The sequence below is a fragment of the Pangasianodon hypophthalmus genome, chromosome 21, assembly GCF_027358585.1.
Source record: "Pangasianodon hypophthalmus isolate fPanHyp1 chromosome 21, fPanHyp1.pri, whole genome shotgun sequence".
NCBI lineage: Eukaryota > Metazoa > Chordata > Actinopteri > Siluriformes > Pangasiidae > Pangasianodon > Pangasianodon hypophthalmus.
Genome location: NC_069730.1, coordinates 15,017,760 through 15,040,189, shown reverse-complemented (window position 1 = coordinate 15,040,189; position 22,430 = coordinate 15,017,760). Strand labels below are relative to the sequence as shown.

General features: G+C 35.8%; 1 protein-coding gene across 1 annotated transcript; it reads left to right on the top strand.

The window, feature by feature from the left end:
- The first annotated feature begins 8,442 nt into the window (after window positions 1-8,442).
- Window positions 8,443-19,272, top strand: LOC113533545 (activin receptor type-2B). Its single transcript, XM_053227683.1, has 12 exons — window positions 8,443-8,784; window positions 8,880-8,935; window positions 10,869-11,076; window positions 11,166-11,275; window positions 12,107-12,258; window positions 12,483-12,626; window positions 12,733-12,876; window positions 13,246-13,391; window positions 13,556-13,670; window positions 13,777-13,915; window positions 14,452-14,582; window positions 14,866-19,272. The coding sequence occupies exons 1-12, from the start codon at window positions 8,753-8,755 to the stop codon at window positions 15,067-15,069; spliced, it is 1,581 nt and encodes a 526-aa protein (XP_053083658.1). The 5' UTR covers window positions 8,443-8,752; the 3' UTR covers window positions 15,070-19,272.
- Window positions 19,273-22,430: the final 3,158 nt, after the last annotated feature.

Genomic DNA, 22,430 nt, shown 5'->3' with positions numbered 1-22,430 from the left:
AGACTCAGAAGTCTTCACCTTTTATATCTGACCATATCTCTTGTTTCTTCCTGCCTGCTTTTACTCCTCTGCTGTGTAAACAGTCACTCCTCACACATACTGCCCCGCCCAGTCATTTGTCTTATCACACCAGTGAGCCATCATCCTTAATATCCAGACATTAGTCATATTTCCCAACTTTATGGATCTGTGTGCATGTGTGCATGTTTGTGCTTGTCTCTGTGTCTGCAATTAGGTAATCTAATTTTTAATCAGTTTTCCACTTGCATGGTGGTTATTGGCTTCTTCCTGACAGACCCACAATAATGATACAACTGCAGATTAAGAACTGATTTAACTAATACTATCCAAATTGAGTTGAAATCTGGTCAGCGTTAAGGCCTTAGCATATGAATTGTAAATTAATGCTCCCATGATGTAACATTTCCTTTAATTTGTAATCTTTCTATTTATGCAGTACATTTAAATTCTTTAGGTATAATAAAGGCAAGACTATAAAATTAGGACACGTGAGCTGTCAGTGATTGCAGTGTTTTGCATGTATAATTTGGCACTGCACCCAAGATCTTAGACACACTACATTTTTATATTAGTTTTGACTAATGCATTAATGTTCGTTAGGATAAAAATAGGTATTAAATAATTGTTAATTTTTTTTCTTCAAGATGAGAGTTCTTCAAGATGCTTGGAGCAACCTAGCAGCTGATTTCATTATAAACCTGCACCACAGAGTTATTATTGAAACAATTATACTGCAGTTATCAATTATATTATTGAGACAGCATGCAGTTTGCAGTTTCAAACACATAGGCAAATTATGATTTGATCTGGTTTTTGTATTGGTTGTAAACATTTTTACAATTATTTTTATTTTAGATTTTATTCAATATATTTTTTTCAATATTTTTGAATGCATATTTACAGAATTTCTTTAGTAAATTTGCAGCCAACTAAAAATAACTTAGTTGTTAGTAGTGCTGGTGTTGATGAGATGGTAGTGAAATGAAGAATAGTGGCCAGCTGCCTATCAGATCAGCCATAAAATATTATTTGCTCTTGTACATCGACTTTGTTTATATTCTGTTAGATCAGCAGCACTTCCAGTCTTTTTGAATTTGTTAATGTTTGGTGACAGTGTCACGTGTAATGTGCTTGCCATGTTTCCTGTTAAAGTCCATTGCAACCTTGCGACAGCTTCCCAATCCAGCCATGAGAATGATTTCAATATGTTCTTCTTTTCTCAAAGGGATTCTTAAAGTCTATCTGAAAAATTTACCTGTTATTATAATCAATAACCAGTTACCACCCCTTTTAATGTGATTATTGTTCAGTAACAGCACTTCCTGAAGAGCAATTCATCAATTTGCCTTTATTTTATTTAATTTGCCTATCAGTATTAATAAATGATATAGTTACATTTAATGTTATGGATATTGAATTAGTGATGCACCCAATTATTGCATTAATATCGAATTAGTGCATTAATATAAACCTGTGATTTGCCTTGTAGCTGGAACTAGATGCTAGACAGAGATGCTGTTATAGAAACTAATCAACACTTTCTGACCAATCAGAATCGAGAATTTAACAGCGCTGTGGTATCAATTGGATGTAAATAAAACATTGTAATTGAGGACAGAATCTGCTTTTATGTGTCTGAAAGTCTTCAATGTCTGAAATGTTTTTGAAGGTCAGTTAGATGCTCTTGCAGTGCCCAGTAAGAAAATTATACAGTCAGCACCAGAATGTTTGGTATTTTTCATGAAAATATACAAAAATTAATAACACATTTTTGAGCTAAAAAGTAAGGGTGCTGTATTTTGTAAGTAGTACAATTTTTTCTGTCTGGTGCCAACATTATCAGCACTCCCACTATTAATATTCAGTGAAGCCTGTAAAAAGCTTTCCTGGCCCTTAAGCTACAATACAGCCCCAGAACATCAACAGTGCACTGCCATGTTTTGGTTTAGAGGCTCTTCTTTCTATGCACTCTTTTTAAAAAAAAAAATTTAAAAAAACCTACCAGTGGTGTTCATGGCTTTTGCTTTCTGACCACAACACACTATTCTACAGTTATTATTCAATAACTACAGTGAAGTCAGTAGGAGAGGTATGTAGTTATGGGAGTGAGGAAAGTTTGAAGTGTTCAGGCACTGTGATAACTTCCAGGACTAAAGCTTCCTAAATGACAGCGTTTAATTATCTTTAGTACTGAAGATTCCAACTGTGTGGCAACAGATTGAGGAAGGCTCACATGTAGGTGTGATGTTCAGGTGTCCACAAAACTTTTGTCCATATGGACCTATAATTACTGCTCTTATAGTATACAAATACTATGAGAGCAGTAAACAGTAATAAATGAAACAATAACAAAGTCAATATTTGTTGTGATGACCCTTTGCATTAAAAAAAGAAATAGTGGTCTCAGGTACAATGTGTGCAGTTTTATAAGGAAATTAGCTGTATGTTTTACTGAGCATCTTGCAGAAATAAAAATCTAATCTAAAGTTGAAATAATGACTTTCTTAACTAAGAAATTATTTGATTATTTGCATAATGCATGTGTATTTCCCTTTGTGCTTGTCTTGAGAGAAATAGTTTTCATTACCTCTCAAACAAATTTCCTTGGAATGTATCTGCAGCTCAAAAACTACTTTATCTTCTGTTCTGTACTCATGTCTTACCTCACGAAAGAACCACTGAACCCCCTTACTTATCAAAAAGTAGAAAATGTACTTTCATCAATTCTTCATTTCTTTTTCTATTTATACAGCCACAGTTTATACTTCTCAAACTTTGCAGATGTATTTTGCAAGACCCCAGGATTATGCAACACTGAACACTGATAAGCCCTAATAATGTCAAATAATGTTATCTTGTTAGCTTGCGATGGATTGCAGTACAGTTCAGTAGCTTATCAAATTCTCTATCCTATAACAGTAATATTTACACTGTACACATTTATGTGCAATATTGTAATTCTGGATCTCTCTCTTGAACAAACACTAAATCTCTAGCAATTAATTGTATTTTATGCATCAATGTGCAATGTACCCTTTCAAATTTCATTTTTTAAAAATACATAATAAGAATAAGAATTTTCAGTACTGAGTTCACTTTTTCAAAAATCATGACATGATAGTACAGCAGCCCTTTATGTGAAACATACATTTATTGGTCATTGTTTTCAGTTTATGAAAAAAAAAAAAATTGAAGCCCCACCATCAGCAAAACCATATATTTCACATATTTAACCACATATATTTGCAAATGCTTGCATATTCATTCAATACTGATCTCACTTAATTTTACATCCAAATAGAAAACTCTGGATAGCATTAAGGTAAGTACCAAATGCTAAATTGAGCTGCAATCAAAACCCTAACAGCTAAAATTCATGATTCACAAACACTATAGAATAGGTGGAATTTTTATAATTACAAGTTATATAGTCAGATATAGTGTCTGGATGCAAAGTATTTCTAAAGAGACGGGACAACTATGCAAAGAATGTCCCCTATGTATAGTAATAGAGGAAACAAAAATGTTAAGCACTGTGGCCAAAATTTCTTTATTACGGTAATAGAATTTTCATTTCTAACATGTGTACTTTCTTGTTCTTGTACATATCATGGTACATTTTGTAGTTACAGTTTTAATTATTTCTCTCCACAAACACAGCTTACTACAGCAGTTCATTTCATGTCCAAAATGCACTACAAGTACCAAAACAGCATAAACACATCTCATTTATTAAAACTCCAGCAGGAGATTTAGTCACTCTTCACTGGTGGCATTACAGTAGGTAGTGTAAAATATAACATATATTAATGATATATTCATTTTTTTTCTAGTGTAATTGTGAAATTCCCTTTGGCTGAGAATCTAACCAGATTTTCTTTTATACATTCCATTATTCCAATGATTGTGTGAAATATATGACACAAAAAAGACAAACAAAAAGTCCTAGAATAACCTGCTTTACTGCCACATATGCTATAGATCAGCTGTACAGTAAAAATGCATTTACTCAGCCTACTTAATTGGTGTCCTAATAATCACACTTATCTGCTTTTTTACTGCAGTCTGGGGAAAGAAATGTATGCATCCAGCCCTGGCAAACTTCAGATGATAAGTGCAGCAGGGTTTTATTACTATGGAAAGATAGATAAAACTTTCCTCCTCTTCTCTGAGGTTAAGGAATGGTGAATAAGGTCACTTTGAAAAGTGAATCTTTGAATGAACTGAGAGCACTTACAGGAAATAAACAGAAGGTTTTAGTACAAAGAAAGTAAGTTTTCAATATCTCAAATATTTAATATTCAAGATTCTGCACTGTTTCTAGATCCCTATTTAAATGTAAGTAAATGTGTGGTGGTGACCATGTTAACTGCTTTGTACAGATTTTCCTCATGTCTAATCTCTTCTACTGAATCATGTGTTCAGACGATACTCCAATGTATTTGATCTAAAATGGATCATACGTTTTTGCACAAACTTATGGAGATCTTTAACTTAAAAAATATATTAATCTCTGACTTGTTTTGAAAAATAGAGAAGCTAGCTTTTTTAGCTAGTTAGCTAGTTATTGTTACCCCTCAGGAGTCGACGGAGGCGCCAGGTCGGCGCGATCACTTGGATTTTTTTCTTATAGCAATGAGTTAACTTAGTTCACCTGAACTAACAATTTGGTGATAAAATGTATTTACTATCACACATGAATAACACCTTAATTTTGTTAAAACCTAATAATATAATATAATATAATATAATATAATCATTTGTGGAGATAACTATGGTATAATATTAATGGCAAGCATAAATAACCATTTTCTGAGCTGCAAATCACACAAATACTTCTTTAAATTATCAAGGTTCTATATATAAAAATTGCCATTACCAAAGATCCCTTGAAGAACCTTTTTTCTCCAAGTGTAGCTTCCTGCTGTCCATTTGATACCCATCTGATATGTTATCTATTTGGTTTTAAACTTGATTGTAATCAGTTTTGAAACAAAGTATTAAAACATTTGCAATTTGAGCTACAGAAGCACACTACGTGTTCTCTCTATCCTTTCTGATAGAGAAACATTCAGCTGTGGGATTCTACATAGAACCATCATGAAGGTTCCCCGAAAAGGCCAACCAAAGAGACAACCTTAAGAGTTCTAGATATAACCTGTACTACCATTAGCTGTTAATGTTTTTTTAGGTAACTGTACAATGATGAGCAAAAGATTCTTTTTTTTTTTTTAATCTTTTTTTTTAATGCATAGTGGATGAGACTGACCTAACTGTAATAGTTTTGTGTAAGATTTCTTTTGTCAAAAAGCCCCAGAATTTAGTTTAATTACTTTTTTCACAATTATGTATTTATATAATTTTATTGCACAGTGACACACATTTCTCAATAAACAGCACTCACCTTTTCTTTTGAGCAAGTCATTGTCACTCAATATTTATACACTCACATTTCAAAATAAACTAATGTTTCTTAATGTTTTTTTGGAGGGGTATTAAGATACAAAATGAGGTGAATGAATTCCTAACATTATACTGAGATATAGATCTATTGGAACAGTCAAGTGTATTTATGGTTTTATGCAGAAAAGCCACTTTATTCATTCTTTTTTAAGGATCCTGCATTTTTTAAATAGTGTAATAGTGTATTTGATTCAGGGTTTTTTTTTTCTTCTATCCTAGTAATCAGAGTTCATTTTAGTGCCTAATCAATAAGAGCCAACTCAGATACCATTTTAAATGAATATAGATGAGTATGCCTAATTATGCTGAGACATTTTCAACTGCAAATTAAGACACACTGATGTTATTCATTCACCCCACAGGTCACAATTTCCTTCCTTAGGAATTTGTATGCTCAGAAGTAAAACACGGCTCCTGTGTTCCCTCCATGGTGAGAAAACAGGGAGAGTCTTTGTATTAATAAGGATAAAAGAGGGAATAGGCAAGGTTTGTTAGTGCCAGCTCAGCATGCAGGGGTCCAGGGAAAAAGAATACAGCTGTCCTCTGAAGTTTGGCCAGCAAGGACAAAGCCATGACCTGCAGGGTCAGTCAGTGCTGGGAGGATTCCCCGGCTTTTGTGTTGCTAATATCATGGCTACTCAAAAAGGAGAAGGGAAGAAGCCCACATGCAATGATGTCACAGGAGATTGGAAGATTTTGGAAGATTTTATATATATTTTAAATATTGTTTTATTGAGAAATGTGTGCCATTGTGTGTGTGCGTGTGTGCGCGTGTATATATAATTTAATTTTACATTTAATATCTAACTAGGTTAGAGTTGTACTGCGTGTAGTTGTAATTGCATGTGGAGACAAATAAATGTCTTAAGATGTCTTTTTTGAACACGGGAAATTGTAATTACATGCACACCTCTGCATCTGCAGGTGGTTTGTTGTTCACTTTCTTTCCTTCCTTTCCTTTTGTATAACTCCTCTTACCTACCTGAACATAGAATTAAACAATGTTGGGATCTTTTTCTGAATTTTAAAATATCGGCTTGACAGTTTTTGTGAAATCCAGATGTGTGATTTGGTTACCTGGGGATAGTTGACACAAAGTAAACTCTCATTCAGCTGACTCGAATGAATGCAATGTATTAAAACATTATTTTAATTCCTCTATGAATAAAATCTGTTGTTTCTTCTACACAAATAGTCTTGCATACAAAACATTGTACATTGTATTTCATCGAAAGATTACACTAGTGATCATCTGACACTAATTGATGATGCCACACTTAACTGCCATCATTTTAGCATTTTAAACATTGAATCTAAGAAAATAGGCATTAACCAAAAAAGTTAACCTACTTCAGGTGACAATATCTATTTTTTTTTTTTTTACAAGGATTCTTTGCTGACAAAGCTGCATTTTGTTCTTAAAAGATCAATGCTAATGGCAAGAGGACATTAAGGACTTTTCTTAAAAGTGATTTATTTATTAATCAATAATTTATAATAAATTATTAATTAAACTTTATTATTAATAAATAATTGGGGTAACAGTGTTGTACACTCCTGGGCAAATCAAACAACAAATCATTGGTCAGAAAATGAGCAAGAATTTGAGAGCTCCTGTGCCACCATTTGCTGGTTTACTGTTGCTGCAGTGAACTGTTTGTTTGGGGAAAAGCTAGAAACAGGGAAATTCACTTATATAGTCTTCTCGTACGCACGGTTAAAATCATGATAATGATTAAAATGTTTGGTGTAAAATTCAGACTAACACATGTCTGGGTGTACAAAATTTTCCAAAAATATCCTCTGGGGTGTTTTTTTTTTTTCTTAAAAGACTAGTCATTATTTGGTTATCTGTCACACCTGATGCAGCTCATCAACGGCCACAAGGCTTAACCATTTAAAGAAATCAAAGGGAAAAGCTCCCATACTAACTTCCTTTATCTATATGTTTAATTCTTGCTAATTTCCTGACCAATGATTTGTTGTCAACAACCATTAAAAGATTAATATTTTTGCCATTTTGGGCTTGGCCCATTTTTTTTTGCCCAGTAGTGTACTTTAAAAGTGATTTCATCACTCATTTTCACAATATCACCCAAAATAAAGAAAAAATAAATGAACATTCTTCTTCTCATGATCTTCAGAAAATTTGGACGATGCAACTCTGTTGAACATGTGACCTGGAATATTCCAAATATGTAATAGGGGTGAATGTGTTCAGGTAACAGGACAGAGTGAATGTTGTGGGACTAAAATCTACATTTTTCATAACCTATAATGGATAACTCATGGAAAAGGAAACTTCAAGCATGGGATGTTAAATGGATTCACGCAATAATGCAAAAATATTGAGATTTTATGATTATGTTTCAATATAAGTGTAGTTATAGTGGGCTGGGACGGGACAGGGAAAAATGCTGTTTCCTAAGTGTAGAGACGTTTTAGGTTATGTATCTGAAATATGCACAGATGGTTGTGAAGGACTCTTTACCTGTGTTTAAAATGCCTTTCACCTTTATTTTACATACATATTTGTAAATGTAATATCAGGGGACATGGAATCACCCTTCAAAATGCCACTACCTGATCAGAAAAATGTTGCCACAGACAGTTAGATTTTACTTCTGTTGATAGGATTTACACACTTTACATAATTATTGTGTAATTAAAAATACATTTAAGACCCTGAGTTTGTTAATAGAGACATAAGAGAATCATTTACTGCAAGGATCTGACATTTTCCATCTCTGATAATGCAAAAAAGTTACAGTATGTCCTTGTTCTAGCCTGATTGTTGAGTTTTCTTGTTTTTTGAGTAAAAACTATTAATATTTTCCTTTACGTTATATCATATAAAGATAGTTATTAAGGTTTAGTGTTTTATATTAATTAAAAGGACAGAGCGTGTTGTTGGTATTGGTGTTGTTGTCCTCAGGAACATCCGGGTCTTTGTGATGGCGTCGGTCGCTAGTCAGCAGCCATTTTGGACGCGCTTGAGCTTTTCCCATGTCAACACTACAGCACCACTGTGGGTATAGGGAACTGGGCAGGGGAAAAAAAAGAAAAGAAAAAAAAAACAGGAACATGTTTCCCCTCGGTTTGTAGCACAAGATACACGGTGGTTTTAGGGAACAGTCTTTCGCGTTGTGTCGATATGAAATTGTGTATTTTTGTGAAGTTGTGCTTTATTTCTTTTGCTGCTTCTTCACACAGAGCGAGTGTTTTATTCACTAACTCGGTGTTGGTGTTGTAGCAGTGGTCACAGGCCATGCACTGCTTGCTTGCATTCATGTGTCGCGGGTAATTATTCTTATTTTTTCAATTTTAAATGCTTTCCAAAGGAAAAAATCCTAAAAGACAGAGTCTTTCTCGGGTCTCCGTCCATCTCTCTGCAGGAATATGTTTGCTCGCTGGGTGACATTGGCACTCATTCGGGGAAGTTTGTTAGCAGGTAAGAAGTCACTCTGCACTGTTGTGATTTATAAATGGAGTAACATTAACGCTTCGTGCCAAATATAACACAGATATTATAGAACATGAGCCATGAGCAAACCAAATGGCCGTCTCTGACAGTATAAACCCAACCTAACTGAAATCCTGGAGCGTTATTAGCCCGTGTATGAGCCAGTGTTTTTGTTGTACCTTGCTATATGCATTAAATCTTCCTATTGCTTACTGCTCTGTGTTCACATCCTGAGCTGTTAAATCATTATGAGGTCAAATTAACTTTTAATTTTTCAGCTGTATTTTGTTTGTAATTGCTTAAAATATGATTAATTAGTGGTGAAACAGAGAGATAGCGTGTATACAGTACATGAAGGTACAAAGAAAGAGTTTGAGACACATGTCACGAACAGCTGCTTTTTAACTATTAAAACCGCTTCCTCCACCAGATGGCGCTGTTTCACTTATAGAGCATGTGGAGAATACATCTATAATGACAAGCTGGTCTGTGCTGTATTAAATGTAAAATTATTGCTAGATTTAAGTTTTTAACATTTTAAACAGATTATAGTTAAATAGTTTAATTACATTAATTAAATCCATGTATCACATGCTTTTATTATTTTGTTCAATAGTTATTTATAATCTACTGATTAGCTTGCACACGCTTTATCACTGGTCGTATTTCTATAAAAGTGAATTGGTTTAAAAAAAAAAAAAAAAAAAACTTTCTGATTCAGAAAATGTCATGGGAATATCAGTATATTTGTTCAGTTGTAAATTTTTCATCTGAAACTGTGCTCTTCTGAAAAAAAGAAGAGTATACTTTGATATAAATTAAACATCAAAACAATCAAACCTTTGATATAATAAATCATTCACATTGTTGGTTCTCCAAGTAATAAGTATGAAAGAAAATTGAAAAAAATGATAGTGGTGGGTTGTGATTTCCACCTTTTTTTCTTTTTTTCTTTCTTTTTTTTTTTAAATCAGACATCTTTGCTATCCTTCACTCACCCCACTTTACTTTGAGAACCATGGGCTTAGATGATCAGTTGTTTTATGCTGTTGTCACATGGTGGCTACCTGTAAATGTAATCCCCAAATACTTTGTAATTGTCTCTGAAACCTGCTTTGACGTTGCCAGAGCGCAGGGGAGATCTCTTTAACACAAATGCTCATTTGACACCCCGTCTGCAGTGTCTGTGTGTCAGCTGTGAGGCCAGGATGTGACAATGTGATCTGGATCAGTGAACTCCACAGGGGAGCTGAAACCTGCATATAAAGCTCCTACTCTCTCCTGTGCTGTGTGTGTGTGTGTGTGTGTGTGTGTGTGTGTGTGTGTGTGGTGAGGGGGGTAAGTAGTTAGTGGAAGATTGGTTACTACTTGGGGGATGGGCACCCTCTTAGCTATACATGACACTTAAAGAGACACTGGAGACACTTTTTTTAAAATATGTATTAATTAAAAATGCTTGAAGTAGACAATGGTTAATACAGGTGTCAGTGGGGTCAAATGCTTCTTGAGATCTGACCATTCAGATCTGGGACACTTTACATTTGCAGTGTGAATGGCAATATGTTCTAATGCATTAAATAATCCTTTCAGTCTGCTTTTTTTTCACTTGAGTGTTTTCCTCCCCACTCCTAGCACAGTCATTCGATGTAAACACAGGCTGACCCAGTTCTGAGTACATTTCTAGGTGAAGGATATGGGGAAGGGATGAGGCTTTTGAAGAGCTCGATATTTATATTATATTCCACTTTCATAATTAAAACCGTAAATCTGAGAAGTGTGTGTGTGGTGTATCCTTTACTACATGCAATATATATATACACACACACAAATATGTATTACCACTCATATATATATTATGTGTGTGTGTGTGTGTATATTAGTGTGTATGTGTACATATTACCGTATATATTTTGTTTCTTAGGTCCTGGGCAAGGTGAGGTTGGCACTAGAGAGTGTGTGTATTATAATGATAACTGGCGAGCTGAGAAGACTAATCAGAGTGGGTACGAGAGATGTGAGGGAGAAAAGGACAAGCGACAGCACTGCTATGCATCCTGGATCAACTCTTCAGGAACCATACACCTGGTGAAAAAGGGCTGCTGGCTCGATGACTTCAACTGCTACGACAGGTAAAATATTACACAGGGGAATAGTGTTCTCTCAAGAGCATTTTACCCTTTTTAAAGCCGATATCCTCTTTCTGTGTGTGTGTGAGCAGACAGGAGTGTGTGGCCACAGAGGAAAACCCTCAGGTATTTTTTTGCTGCTGCGAGGGAAATTACTGCAACGAAAGATTCACACACTTACCCGAAGTGATTGCTCCTGCAGGTGAGACACCACAGAGACTGTCGTAGCAGAAATCTTGTTTTCCGTAACAGAATGTTAAATTCAGTTAAATATTAAAAAACTTAAAATGGCTGCTAAATATACACTATATGGCCAGTTTGTGGGCACCTGATCATCACACCCATATGTGCTTATTGACCATCCAGTTCCAAAACTGTTTCCCCCCCTTATGCTGTTATAATAACCTTCACTCTTCTGGGAAGGCTTTCCACTAGATTTTGGATCGTGGCTGTGGCGATTTGTGCTCATTCCTGCACAAGAGCATTAGTGAAGTCAGACACTGATGTTGCGTGAGAAGGCCTGGGGTTTACCATGTCTTCATGGAGCTCGATTTGTGCACAGGCGCATTGTGATGCTGGAACATGTTTGGGCTAGACACCTTTAATTCTAGTGAAGGGAAATTGTACTGTTACAGCACACAAATCATCCTATACAATTGTGTGCTTCCAACTTTGTGACAACAGTTGGAGGAAGACCCACCTATGGTCTTATGGTACACATATGGTAATGGTCAGGTGTCCACAAACTTTTGGCCATAATGTATATTGTTGCTGGTTTAATTTCATACTTGTGTTTTTTTTTAACACAGTGCAGTCTTAGCCTGCAAAATCTTACACTCCTCATGGTTTGTTTCATTTTTAGGATGTTTCCTGTTGAAAAATCATTATATGGCCTAAATGATGTAGCAACTGAGTCTGTCTTTAAGCTTAAAAGTTTGCAGTCTTGTTGACATGGTCTAGTAATTTTATTTAAACTTTAAGGTACTTAATGAGTGTCTAAGTGTGCACACATTCTTTGTGTTTGGTGTTTCAGTGAAGATCCAGCCTCCTCCAGTGGGACCGTCTCTGCTTGGTGTGTTAGCGTACTCTCTCCTCCCTCTGCTTGTGCTGTCTCTGGCCTTGGTACTTGCATGCTGGACTTACCATCAGCGCAAAGCTCCGTACGGCCACGTGGACATTAACCAGGTGTGACACTATAATAACTATATTTCTTTTTTATTTTAATTACTTGCCTATTATAGTCTGCTTTATGGTTACCTAATACTGAGCATGCATTAGTACACAATGCAAGAACTGTTGCCTTACACTTCTAACAGATTTTTTGTTACTGATGTTTACAAATATGAAAATGTTTTGTGTTCTGAAAAAAGTGTGGCGTTACTAACCTCACCCGCACTTTCTTATGGTAGGGTGTGGGTCCTGCTCCTCCATCTCCTCTAGTGGGTCTGAAGCCACTACAGCTGCTGGAGCTGAAGGCAAGGGGGCGCTTCGGGTGTGTGTGGAAGGCTCAGCTACTAACCGAATATGTTGCAGTCAAGATATTCCCTGTTCAGGTAAGCATCTGAAACCTTTTCTGGATTTTGGCTTGTCCATTTTTCTAGATGTGTACAACCAGATTTGTTCATAACAGGCCTTGATTATTGTTTGTGTTGTGTCCAGGATAAGCAATCATGGCAGAATGAGAGAGACATTTACCTCACTGAGGGACTAAGACATGAGAACCTGCTACGCTACATCTCTGCTGAAAAACGAGGAACCAACCTGCAAATGGAGCTCTGGCTTATCACCGAATTCCATGAAATGGTCAGACATTGATTCTTTTATTCAGTCATCCTTCTCAGCGTGTTCTTCTTTTCTTTGAATTTCTGTCATTCCTGTGCAGTCGATGTCTATAATACATCCTAAGGTGAACTCCTATTTTGAAATTAGGTTTATGCTTTTGTAGAACATAGTTTCAAAGTGATCAAATGCACATATGCACATTTATCATTTTGTCTAAACATGCATTTGAATGTGATTTCCTCAAGAGTTTTTTTTGAAGATAGGAACATTTAAATGTCAGTCATATTGTGTCATATTGTGTAATGCCTTTAGACCTTCTCAATAGGGTCAGAGAATGTTCGGTTTATATAGAGTGCAGTTAATGTCTTTGTCTCTCTGCGTGTGCTGTAGGGTTCTTTAACAGACTATCTAAAGGGGAATGTGGTGAACTGGTCTGAGTTGTGCCACATTGCAGAGAGCATGACCCGAGGCCTGGCCTACCTACATGAGGATCTGTCCTACAGACTGGAGGGGCCTAAACCAGCAATCGCACACAGGTATGCTTTACCTGTGCTGACTTGTCTGGCTGATGGCTGTAGATTTTCAGCCAAAAACAGCAAAACCTGCAATGGAAATTTAACTTGTTTGAATATAAGCACTTGCATGGTGTCCAGTAGACAGCTATAATGTGTGTGTGACCTATTTCACTCTTGCTCCTCAGGGATTTTAAGAGTAAGAATGTGCTGCTCAGGACAGATTTGACTGCTGTGATTGGAGACTTTGGTCTGGCTGTGCGCTTCGAACCAGGGAAGCCACCAGGAGATACTCATGGCCAGGTAAAAGTATATGCTGAAACTAAAAGACTTCACAAAGTATCTTTGAGATCCACCTCTATCTTGAGATCAAACTTAAGTGTCCTGGTGTATCTGTGCCCTGCTTCAGGTTGGTACTAGGCGCTACATGGCCCCAGAGGTGCTGGAGGGTGCCATAAATTTTCACAGGGATGCATTTTTAAGGATTGATATGTACGCTTTGGGCCTGGTGCTCTGGGAGCTCTTGTCCCGCTGCACTGCTGCTGACGGTGAGTCACTAGAAGTGAGAAACTGGGTTTTGGAGTCTGGGTTCTGCACATATAAATACAAGAGCTATCCCAAAAAGAGTTCAGGTTTTAGGTCTATCTCATCTTCCACAAATGTAAGCGATAACTGGACAATATGACTTCAGCTTGCATTGTCATCACTGTGATTAACCTTGTGCCTTTGTCTAAACAACTTGGCAGATAAACAGCTTATATTGGCTAAAAATGTTCAATTTCCTCAATTCTCAACAAAAATACCTTCTTAAATGTTCATTGAAAAATGATACAGTGCTGCTATCCCCACATCTATGTATTGTTACTTTTTCTTGGTGCCAGTCTTGATATACCAAAAACCATGTAACTAAAATTGGAAATTCCAGTTTTCTGTTGCCAAACGTTAGGGTATTTGTGCAGTAGAACAAATGTGATGCGTAATCACCTCTCACAAGAAGATAACCAAGCAAAACCATTGGCTTAGTTAAAAACCTTTTTGGTGTGGCTTGGGTATGGCTTTAACATCGTGTTACTGGCTGTTTCAGGGTCTCTGCATGAGTTCATGCTCCCGTTTGAGGAGGAGGTGGGTCACCACCCATCTCTGGAGGAGCTGCAGGATGTGGTGGTCCATAAGAAGATGAGGCCCATGCTGAAGGACTGCTGGCTCAAACATCCGGTAACAGCATACATTAAAAAATTTGAGTTGCACTTGAGGTTCTTAAAGAGTCTTTGTTAACTCTGTAATGACTTTTACAAGAATAATGTGGTAGACTCTAGATCCAGCTTTCTAAGCTTGTGGGTGGAAGTAAATTCTTATAATAACAGATTGACAGGCTTTTTTTTTTATTATTATTATTTTACCTAAAGTCCAACTTTTATCTCCCCTACTTTTTCATTGGATTTCTCATTAATGTGACATACATTGTTGACAAATGATGATATTTTGTTGTGTGTTTTAGGGATTGGCTCAGTTGTGTGAGACAGTGGAAGAGTGTTGGGACCACGACGCAGAGGCCCGTCTGTCCGCGGGCTGTGTGGAAGAACGCATCATCACCATCGCCAGGGCAAACAGCACCACCAATAGTTCTACCTCAGAGTGCCTGGTCTCCATGGTTATGATAGACAGCGACTCAGCTCTACCACTCAAAGAGGCGAGCATTTGAATGGTGTCAGTCAGTGAAGCAGGAACTAGACACTGCTACACCACTAACATCAAACCTCTCCAGTAATGTGAACTTTGCTGCTCTTAGGAGATTTTCTATGGAGTTAAACAAAAAGATCTGCAAGCAAAATATTAAGTATCAAAAATCAGACTCTGTTCCCAAAAAGTAAGTGTAAACAGCAAATTAGCTAGCTGTGCTCACTCAAGGAATTATGGCATTTCACCCATGAATTTCAGGAGGAAAATGTTTAGGTTTTTTTTTGTTTGTTTTTTTTCCATTTGTTTGTTTTTTTTTTTAAAGTTTGCCTTTAGTTGTTGATCATTTTGCTTGTGGATCTTTAATATCTTTCGCACAAATTTACCTCAGTAATTTTCATTTGGTTGACTTTTACTAAACCTCACACTATATCTTCTCCCTTGCATTCAGAAAGCACAAACACAACACAGAAGCTGAAGCCTCATACAGCAATCAAATGACCATTTCACAGTGCACTCGTTACCTCATGTTTTTGCTGGTTATTAGAATTCGAATGTGAATTTTTAAGTGAGTTTACTTTTCCTAATATCTGCATCCACTCCGCAAATACCTCCATTCAAAGGACTTGGCTCGTGAAATCTACATTCCTCACTTGTCTTTATGCTGGTGATCAGTGACTCGACAAAGTGGAGTGAGAAGCTACAGACTGTTACACAAAACCAACCTCCGTTTGACCGAGTACCTCTCTTACTACTCAGTGATCTTTTTTTTATAGGTGCTAGTATGTTTAGTTTCTTTGTGAAAGTGTTTGACGTGTTTTATGAAGAATGATATGCTTGTTAGAGAGCAGTTGTCTGGAACACTGGAATCAAAAGGCAGCAGGACTGTTTTGGTTTTCTTCAGTATTGGTATATTTTAGCATAGTCTCTGATTATCTGTCCTTTGACAGTTTTATCAGGCAGATTATAACCATGTGTGGTGGTCTGGGAAAACCCGTCAGATGTCGCTGCAACAAATTCTGAAAAACATCCAAAAACATTGAGCCAAACAGCCAGTAATATACAACAAGAAAACCTAAATAGATTTTACTACAACAATGTGAGGATGTTTTATTTAGGCTACTTTCTAACTTTGCTGTCTGCCTGCAAAGATCATGCTGTGTAAGGAGCCAGTTTAACAAACAAAAGAAGTAAAACCAGCCAGTCTGCCTAAAGATGTCTAAAACCCTGCTAGCTGAGTGTGATTTTCTCACAGGCTTTTTTACGATAATTACGTGCTATAGTGAAACAGACATAAGCCTCATCTATTTAGTTTGTAATCAGACACCGGCTGTCATCATCAAAAAGGGGAAGAGTGCTTACACACACTACAGATGACAGTGAAGAAGGTTTTTAAAAAGATAATAGTAAGAAGAAATTTCACTGACAGAACTCACTGAATGATTCAGTAATGATTCCCCATCAATGTTAGTGTGAACAGAGATCAGTCCAGTGAAGCGATTATGATGAGGCCTGTGTTTAAATGCTACGAGTGGCTTTTACCTCAGGTGATGATAATCAAAGTGATTAATGGTAATAAATCATAGTAATGGTTATAAATGTAGAAGTAAGAACGGTGTCTTTCAGAGGAGATGGAATTGAATTTATAAATGCCTTTTTCACTTTCGGTGGTAACCAGAATTTGAAATGCTAGAACTTTACTTCTGTTTGAGATATCTGCACACAAATGTTAGTTCAGGAAAGCCTGTAGTTTTCAGAATGATATATAGTAGAAAATGTCCATCTGACCATGTGAAGGGTTTTCCCAGGCAACCACACACATTTGTACGCATAGTCTTTGATTATTGAACCCCAGTGTAGCGTCTACAGGTTGAGCATTGTTACACGGAATTGCCTTTATGCCCTTCATGCTTTAGTATTACGCCTACATATTTGGGGCAGGGTCTCTGAAAGTGTGTAGGCGAACACATAATGTGTGCTTTACGGACAGGTGCTGCCTATGTAATGAGCAATAGCACTGACGCTTCAGGATTAATGAGGGTGATTTTGTTTGTGATATACTACTCAGGTAAATGTGTGTTTGTATGTGACTGGTAACTGTATGGTGTCTGTGTATTTGTGTGTGTTTGTGTGTGTAGTTTTTAAATCGCACAGCTTTTAGCAATAGAGCTCAGCAGTAGGAACCTCTCAGTGGAGTGATGCTCAGTAGAGTTGGTGCTTTGTGTTCCTATTTACCGCTCCTTCAAAAACCAGGCTTATTGGATCACATCTGCCAGTGTGTGTTGGCTGAGAATTTGAAGTTTAGTAGTAATATAACAATTCTGACTGCATTTAGGTGAGTATTCTATTGTTTTTGTGGTAGAAATGTAATTAAATGTATGGCTACTTTTATATGATTGAGATTTATATATATATATATATATATATATATATATATATATATATATATATATATATATATATATATATATATATATATAGAAAGTGCTGTGATATTTTTATTTTCGTGCTCACAATATACCTTATGTGAAGACAACAGGTCTGTGGCTTTCGTGCACTGGGTATCAATTACATTTTCATTTATTGCGATTTTTTTTTTTTTTTTTTTTTTTTATAAACTCCATAAAATGTGGAACCTACCTCATTTTAACCACTCTGGAATAATGGTTATGTTTCCAAACATTTTACTCCTTCAGCTATATTTGAATTGTATTTATATGTTACAGTCTGTATACAGCATCATCTGTAACCTCTACCTGAGCCAATTCAATAAGCTTGACTGACACTTGTAAACATATACTGAGATCAGGGATTTAAAGGTTAACCTATGAAGTATTACAGCTGTCTGCAGTTTGATTGTGCCAAATTTCTTTTAAATGGATTAAAGCAGCAGTGCTACTAGAGTGTTCATACATGGAAGATTAAAAAAAAAATGTTACAAATCATAAGTGTAGTCTTAACACAAGCTATTTGGCATGCACACCTCTTTGCCAGATTGTTAAGCTTGAAAGCTGCTCTGATTTCTGTAAATCTAATGCTGCATTTGACTCCACTGCTTGACTCCTTGTGTTTCCAAGTAGGTATTCAGAGTTGAGGGGGTGTCGTCTTTGGTTTTTCCTAGTTGGAGGTTGGAAATTCCAAATTATGAGCTCAGTCAAACACAGCGTAACCCTCGCCATATGCCTACACCTAGGTTTCGTACATGCAAAATCATTTTTAAAATGGTTCAAAATCAGGAAGACGGTCTTAACACAAATAATTTGGCCTGCTCACCTTGGGGCATGTTTTTCCAACATCCACAAATCATATAAATTATTAAAAAAAAAAAAAAAAATCATAAAAGGTACCAATCCACAATGCTTTGTGAGTCATTATCTGCTGGAATCGTAAGTTTGGAAGTTGTGGCTTCTCTTTTCCCCATAACCCTAACCCTAGTCCTATGCATACAGGGTTCATAAATGCAACATTTTTTTTTAATGGTAAAGTTAAAAAAAATCATATATTCGTCAATACACAAAGAATCTGCGCTACATCTCTATATGTAGTCTTATTCCAGAATTTAAAGTTTAGAAGCTGTATGCGCTACACCTAGAGTATTCATACATGAAAAAGTTTTTTGTTTTGTTTAAAATCGTAAAAGTAGGGCAAAAAAACCTGTGTGGCATGGTTTTCCAGAATCTTGAGTCTGGAATCTGTGTACACTCTGGTTTCTGTAACTCTAATACTAGTCCTATACTTATCGCTTTAATACAATCAAAATTTCAAGAAATTGTTAATCACGTAAATTGTAGACACACAAAGAATTTAGGCAGCAAATGTCTGTGTGTGGTCTTATTCCAGCAGATATAAGGGCAAATATGTTTAATTTCTTACACTCCAATCTAGAAAGAAGATCTTTTAGACCATCAGCATTTATTTGGAATGGTGCTGAATGACAGTTGTTAAAGCTGCATATACATGCTGTACACACCCCTGTGTGTGTGTGTGTGTGTGTGTGTGTGTGTGGGGCACTCATCCAAGTAGGATCATCAACGATCCTGCGTTTCACAGACAGACTGGAAGATACCAGATGTTAAAGGCTTCTTATTAAATGTAAATTTATTTTATTATTATTATTTTTTTTTTTTAGTTCTTTATTGGTGCTTGTGTGATTCTGTTGTCTCACTGTTTCTCTCACTGCCACATCCAGAATTTCACTTAATTAAAGATGGCTAAGTACAGCAAACAAGTTGTATTTCTTATTTATAAGTAACTCCTAACATTTTATTTATGTGTGTGTGTGTGTGTGTGTGTGTGTGTGTGTGTGTCTTTCCTTTCTCTCCATTAGGTTTAGTTACAGTGAATCAAGTTCAGTACAATATACAGTTTGGTAATGATTAAATGCTTGGCGTCTCTTTGGTTTAGAAATATGCTGAAGCTGTAAGGTGCTACTTTTTGTATAATATTTAGAAGAGAAAAAGCAACTTTGGGTAACTCATATAGTCATGATGCTAAATTTTGCATGTTGTAATTTTATTACATATGTATAACATTGTAATGTAGGAATGTGTAAAATATTTAGCTTTTTTCCTGCTTAAATAGGTGTTTTGGATGACACTCCCAGTGTGAAATAAATGGGAGAAGCATTTCCATAGAAGTCTTGCTCTAAAAATAGAGCTGAATAGAAGAATTGCTGGGTGGCTTTTTTAAGTAATTAAATATGAAATTGTTTTATGACTGTCTCTACTTAACCAGTATTAAAAAATAGCAAATGACAAGAAATCTCTTTCCTCTGTCTTAATCTGAGCCCCTTCTTCCTTTTCTTCCTCTGTTCACTTTCAGTGTCCACTCTGGTCAGATCGAGATGTAAGTGGTTTTGCGTGGGTGAGAAGCTGCATGTGTGTCTTTTTCTTTGGTTTTCCAGCATTACATGAGAGATTGTACAGTTTTATGTGACATCTTTATTTTATTTTACCTTGTTTGTTTTTTAGGGGACTAATTAACTTATTAATTAACTGCACTGTCATGTCTGTGTGCATTTTTATATCTACCACAATTACAAGTTAAGTTTACTACAACGTGATCCTCATGTTGGGTCATATGTGATGCACACCACCTGCTGTTTCTCTCAAGGCTGCTGATGGACCTCATTTTATTACAATTTTGGCTCAAAGCAAACCCATTAGTATAAACATATTTATTCACCCACAGCTTTAATTTAATTCTATTTTTATAGGTATTCATTCACCAAAAATGAAAAAAAAAAGGGATTCAGCAGGCAGAAATCCTGTCTCCCTTCAGTCAAGGTTCCTCAGAGAAAATAATCTGAAACAAACAACCTTATTAATTGTATTTATGTTAAATTAACAATGGATTTTTATCTTTTTAGGATTGTGCTATTCTGTGTGCATTTGTAGTTTAAACAAATAGTTACATTCCTTTGAAAAGTCTTCTTCACTATAAAGACATTTTTTTAATAGAATTTTAGTGATAACAGTAAATTTAGTCTGAAAAATTCCAGTTTAAACATGTTAAATGTTTAAAAGCTAGCATCAGTTGGATTCTCAAAAAGTCAGTAAGATGTGTCCATTTGATGTGCTTTTTTCTGAGATAATGGAAGGACTGCCTACACTCTCTCTTTTTTCCACCTGAAATGAGTCTAATGGCTCTGAAGTGAATATATGTCTTAACCTGACTTTTCTCCATCATAGCGCTCACCACTTATGACTAAATTAATGTACAGCTCATTGTGTCCCTCTGATTCTCCTGCCTCTGCCTCCCACACGTTTTCTTCTTTCTTTTGCTGTCTTTCTAATGCTTCCTCTTCACATTTCTATCCTATTTCATCTTTCTTGTCTTTCCCTCTTTTTTTCTTATCATAGATAGTATTTTTATTTATGTTCTCTCGCATATCAATATTGATTCAGGTAAGAGGTAGGGAATAAATTACTATGGGCATGCTGTTATAGGAAAATAATCAATGGTGTGGTGATGTAATGTGGCCTGAAATGAAGCATCCTGTTACTACCCCAAAGCTGATTATTTTTCTATAACACAAACCACAACAATTTTTGTTTATTAATAAATGACACAATCATCCCCTCACCAGCCCCTATTTTTCTCTCTCTTGAAGTTAATAAGAACGAAATTCAGCTTGTTGTGTTATAAAGAAAGATACAAGTCCCTGTGAATAAGTTATTATATAAACCATCATGTATTAGAACAAGTGCATTAACAGAAACCTGTGATTTGAAATACAGCTGGAATTATTGTTGGAGCTGCTATTACAGAAAATTAATCAACCTTCAATCAGAAACAAGGATTCAGTAGGAATGTGGTATAATGTGGTACTGTATCACCCCCGTGAGAGCTTCTGACCCTTTCACAAAGTCACACGCCATCTGTTAACTGTTCTGGATTATGTAAAATTAAAAATAATAATAAAAAAAAAAAAACACTAAATGTAGCATGTTGTATAGATTTTCTTTCATGCTTTCTTTCTTTCTTTCTTTCTTTCTTTCTTTCTTTCTTTGCTAAATCAGATCTCAGATGTGATGTTTGGAATGCATTCATATAGTAGTACAGGGCTGTAGCATGTGCAAGTGCATTTTTGTAATTAGTAATAGTGCATTTTTAATCCTTTATAATATTTTCTGTCTAGTTAAGCTTAATCCTGGCCACATGTTCACATGCTTTCACATCATATCAATTACCAAAGCACATTCATAAAGAATTCATTTATATTCAGTGCTGATGCTGATATAAACAGGAATGCACCTGTCTGTAGTGTGAAAAGCACACTGATTTTCATAGACATCTCTGTATAATAGAAGCATACAACACTGGTGTGTAACGTGTATTATTGAGAAAGGGAGAGCTGGACACAAACGTGTGTGTTTGCATATGTAATTAAAACAAGTGATTTTTTTTCCCTCTGCACTAGGATAATCCTCAAGGTCCAGCTGGTCACAGAGGGATTTGATCACTCTCTTCATGGCAGGAGAAGGTTAAGCTCTCAGGCAAAGTGCTAAATTGGCCGTCATTTTTAAACCCCAAAAAAGGCAAGTTGATTTCCAAACTCAGAGTACACCACTCTAAATCTGTTACTTTGTAAAATTGCAATTTAGCTTGGAAAGGTGTGAAAAGATGATAATAGTTTAGTGGGTCAATTCATCAGTTTATTTATCTGATCATTTTGTAAGCTTAGAAGTATAAAGTTTTTATCTGGGTTAAGAATGAATGCAGTAATATTAATGACCTTATAATTCTAACGCCACAATTTGGTCCTTATCTTTATTGTAACAGAGAAAGCTTATGAAAGACCAAAGTTTGAGATCTTCTTCCATAATTGACAGCACATTTTGTTTCCCCCAAATGTAAGTCTACTATGTAAAGTATTACAAACAC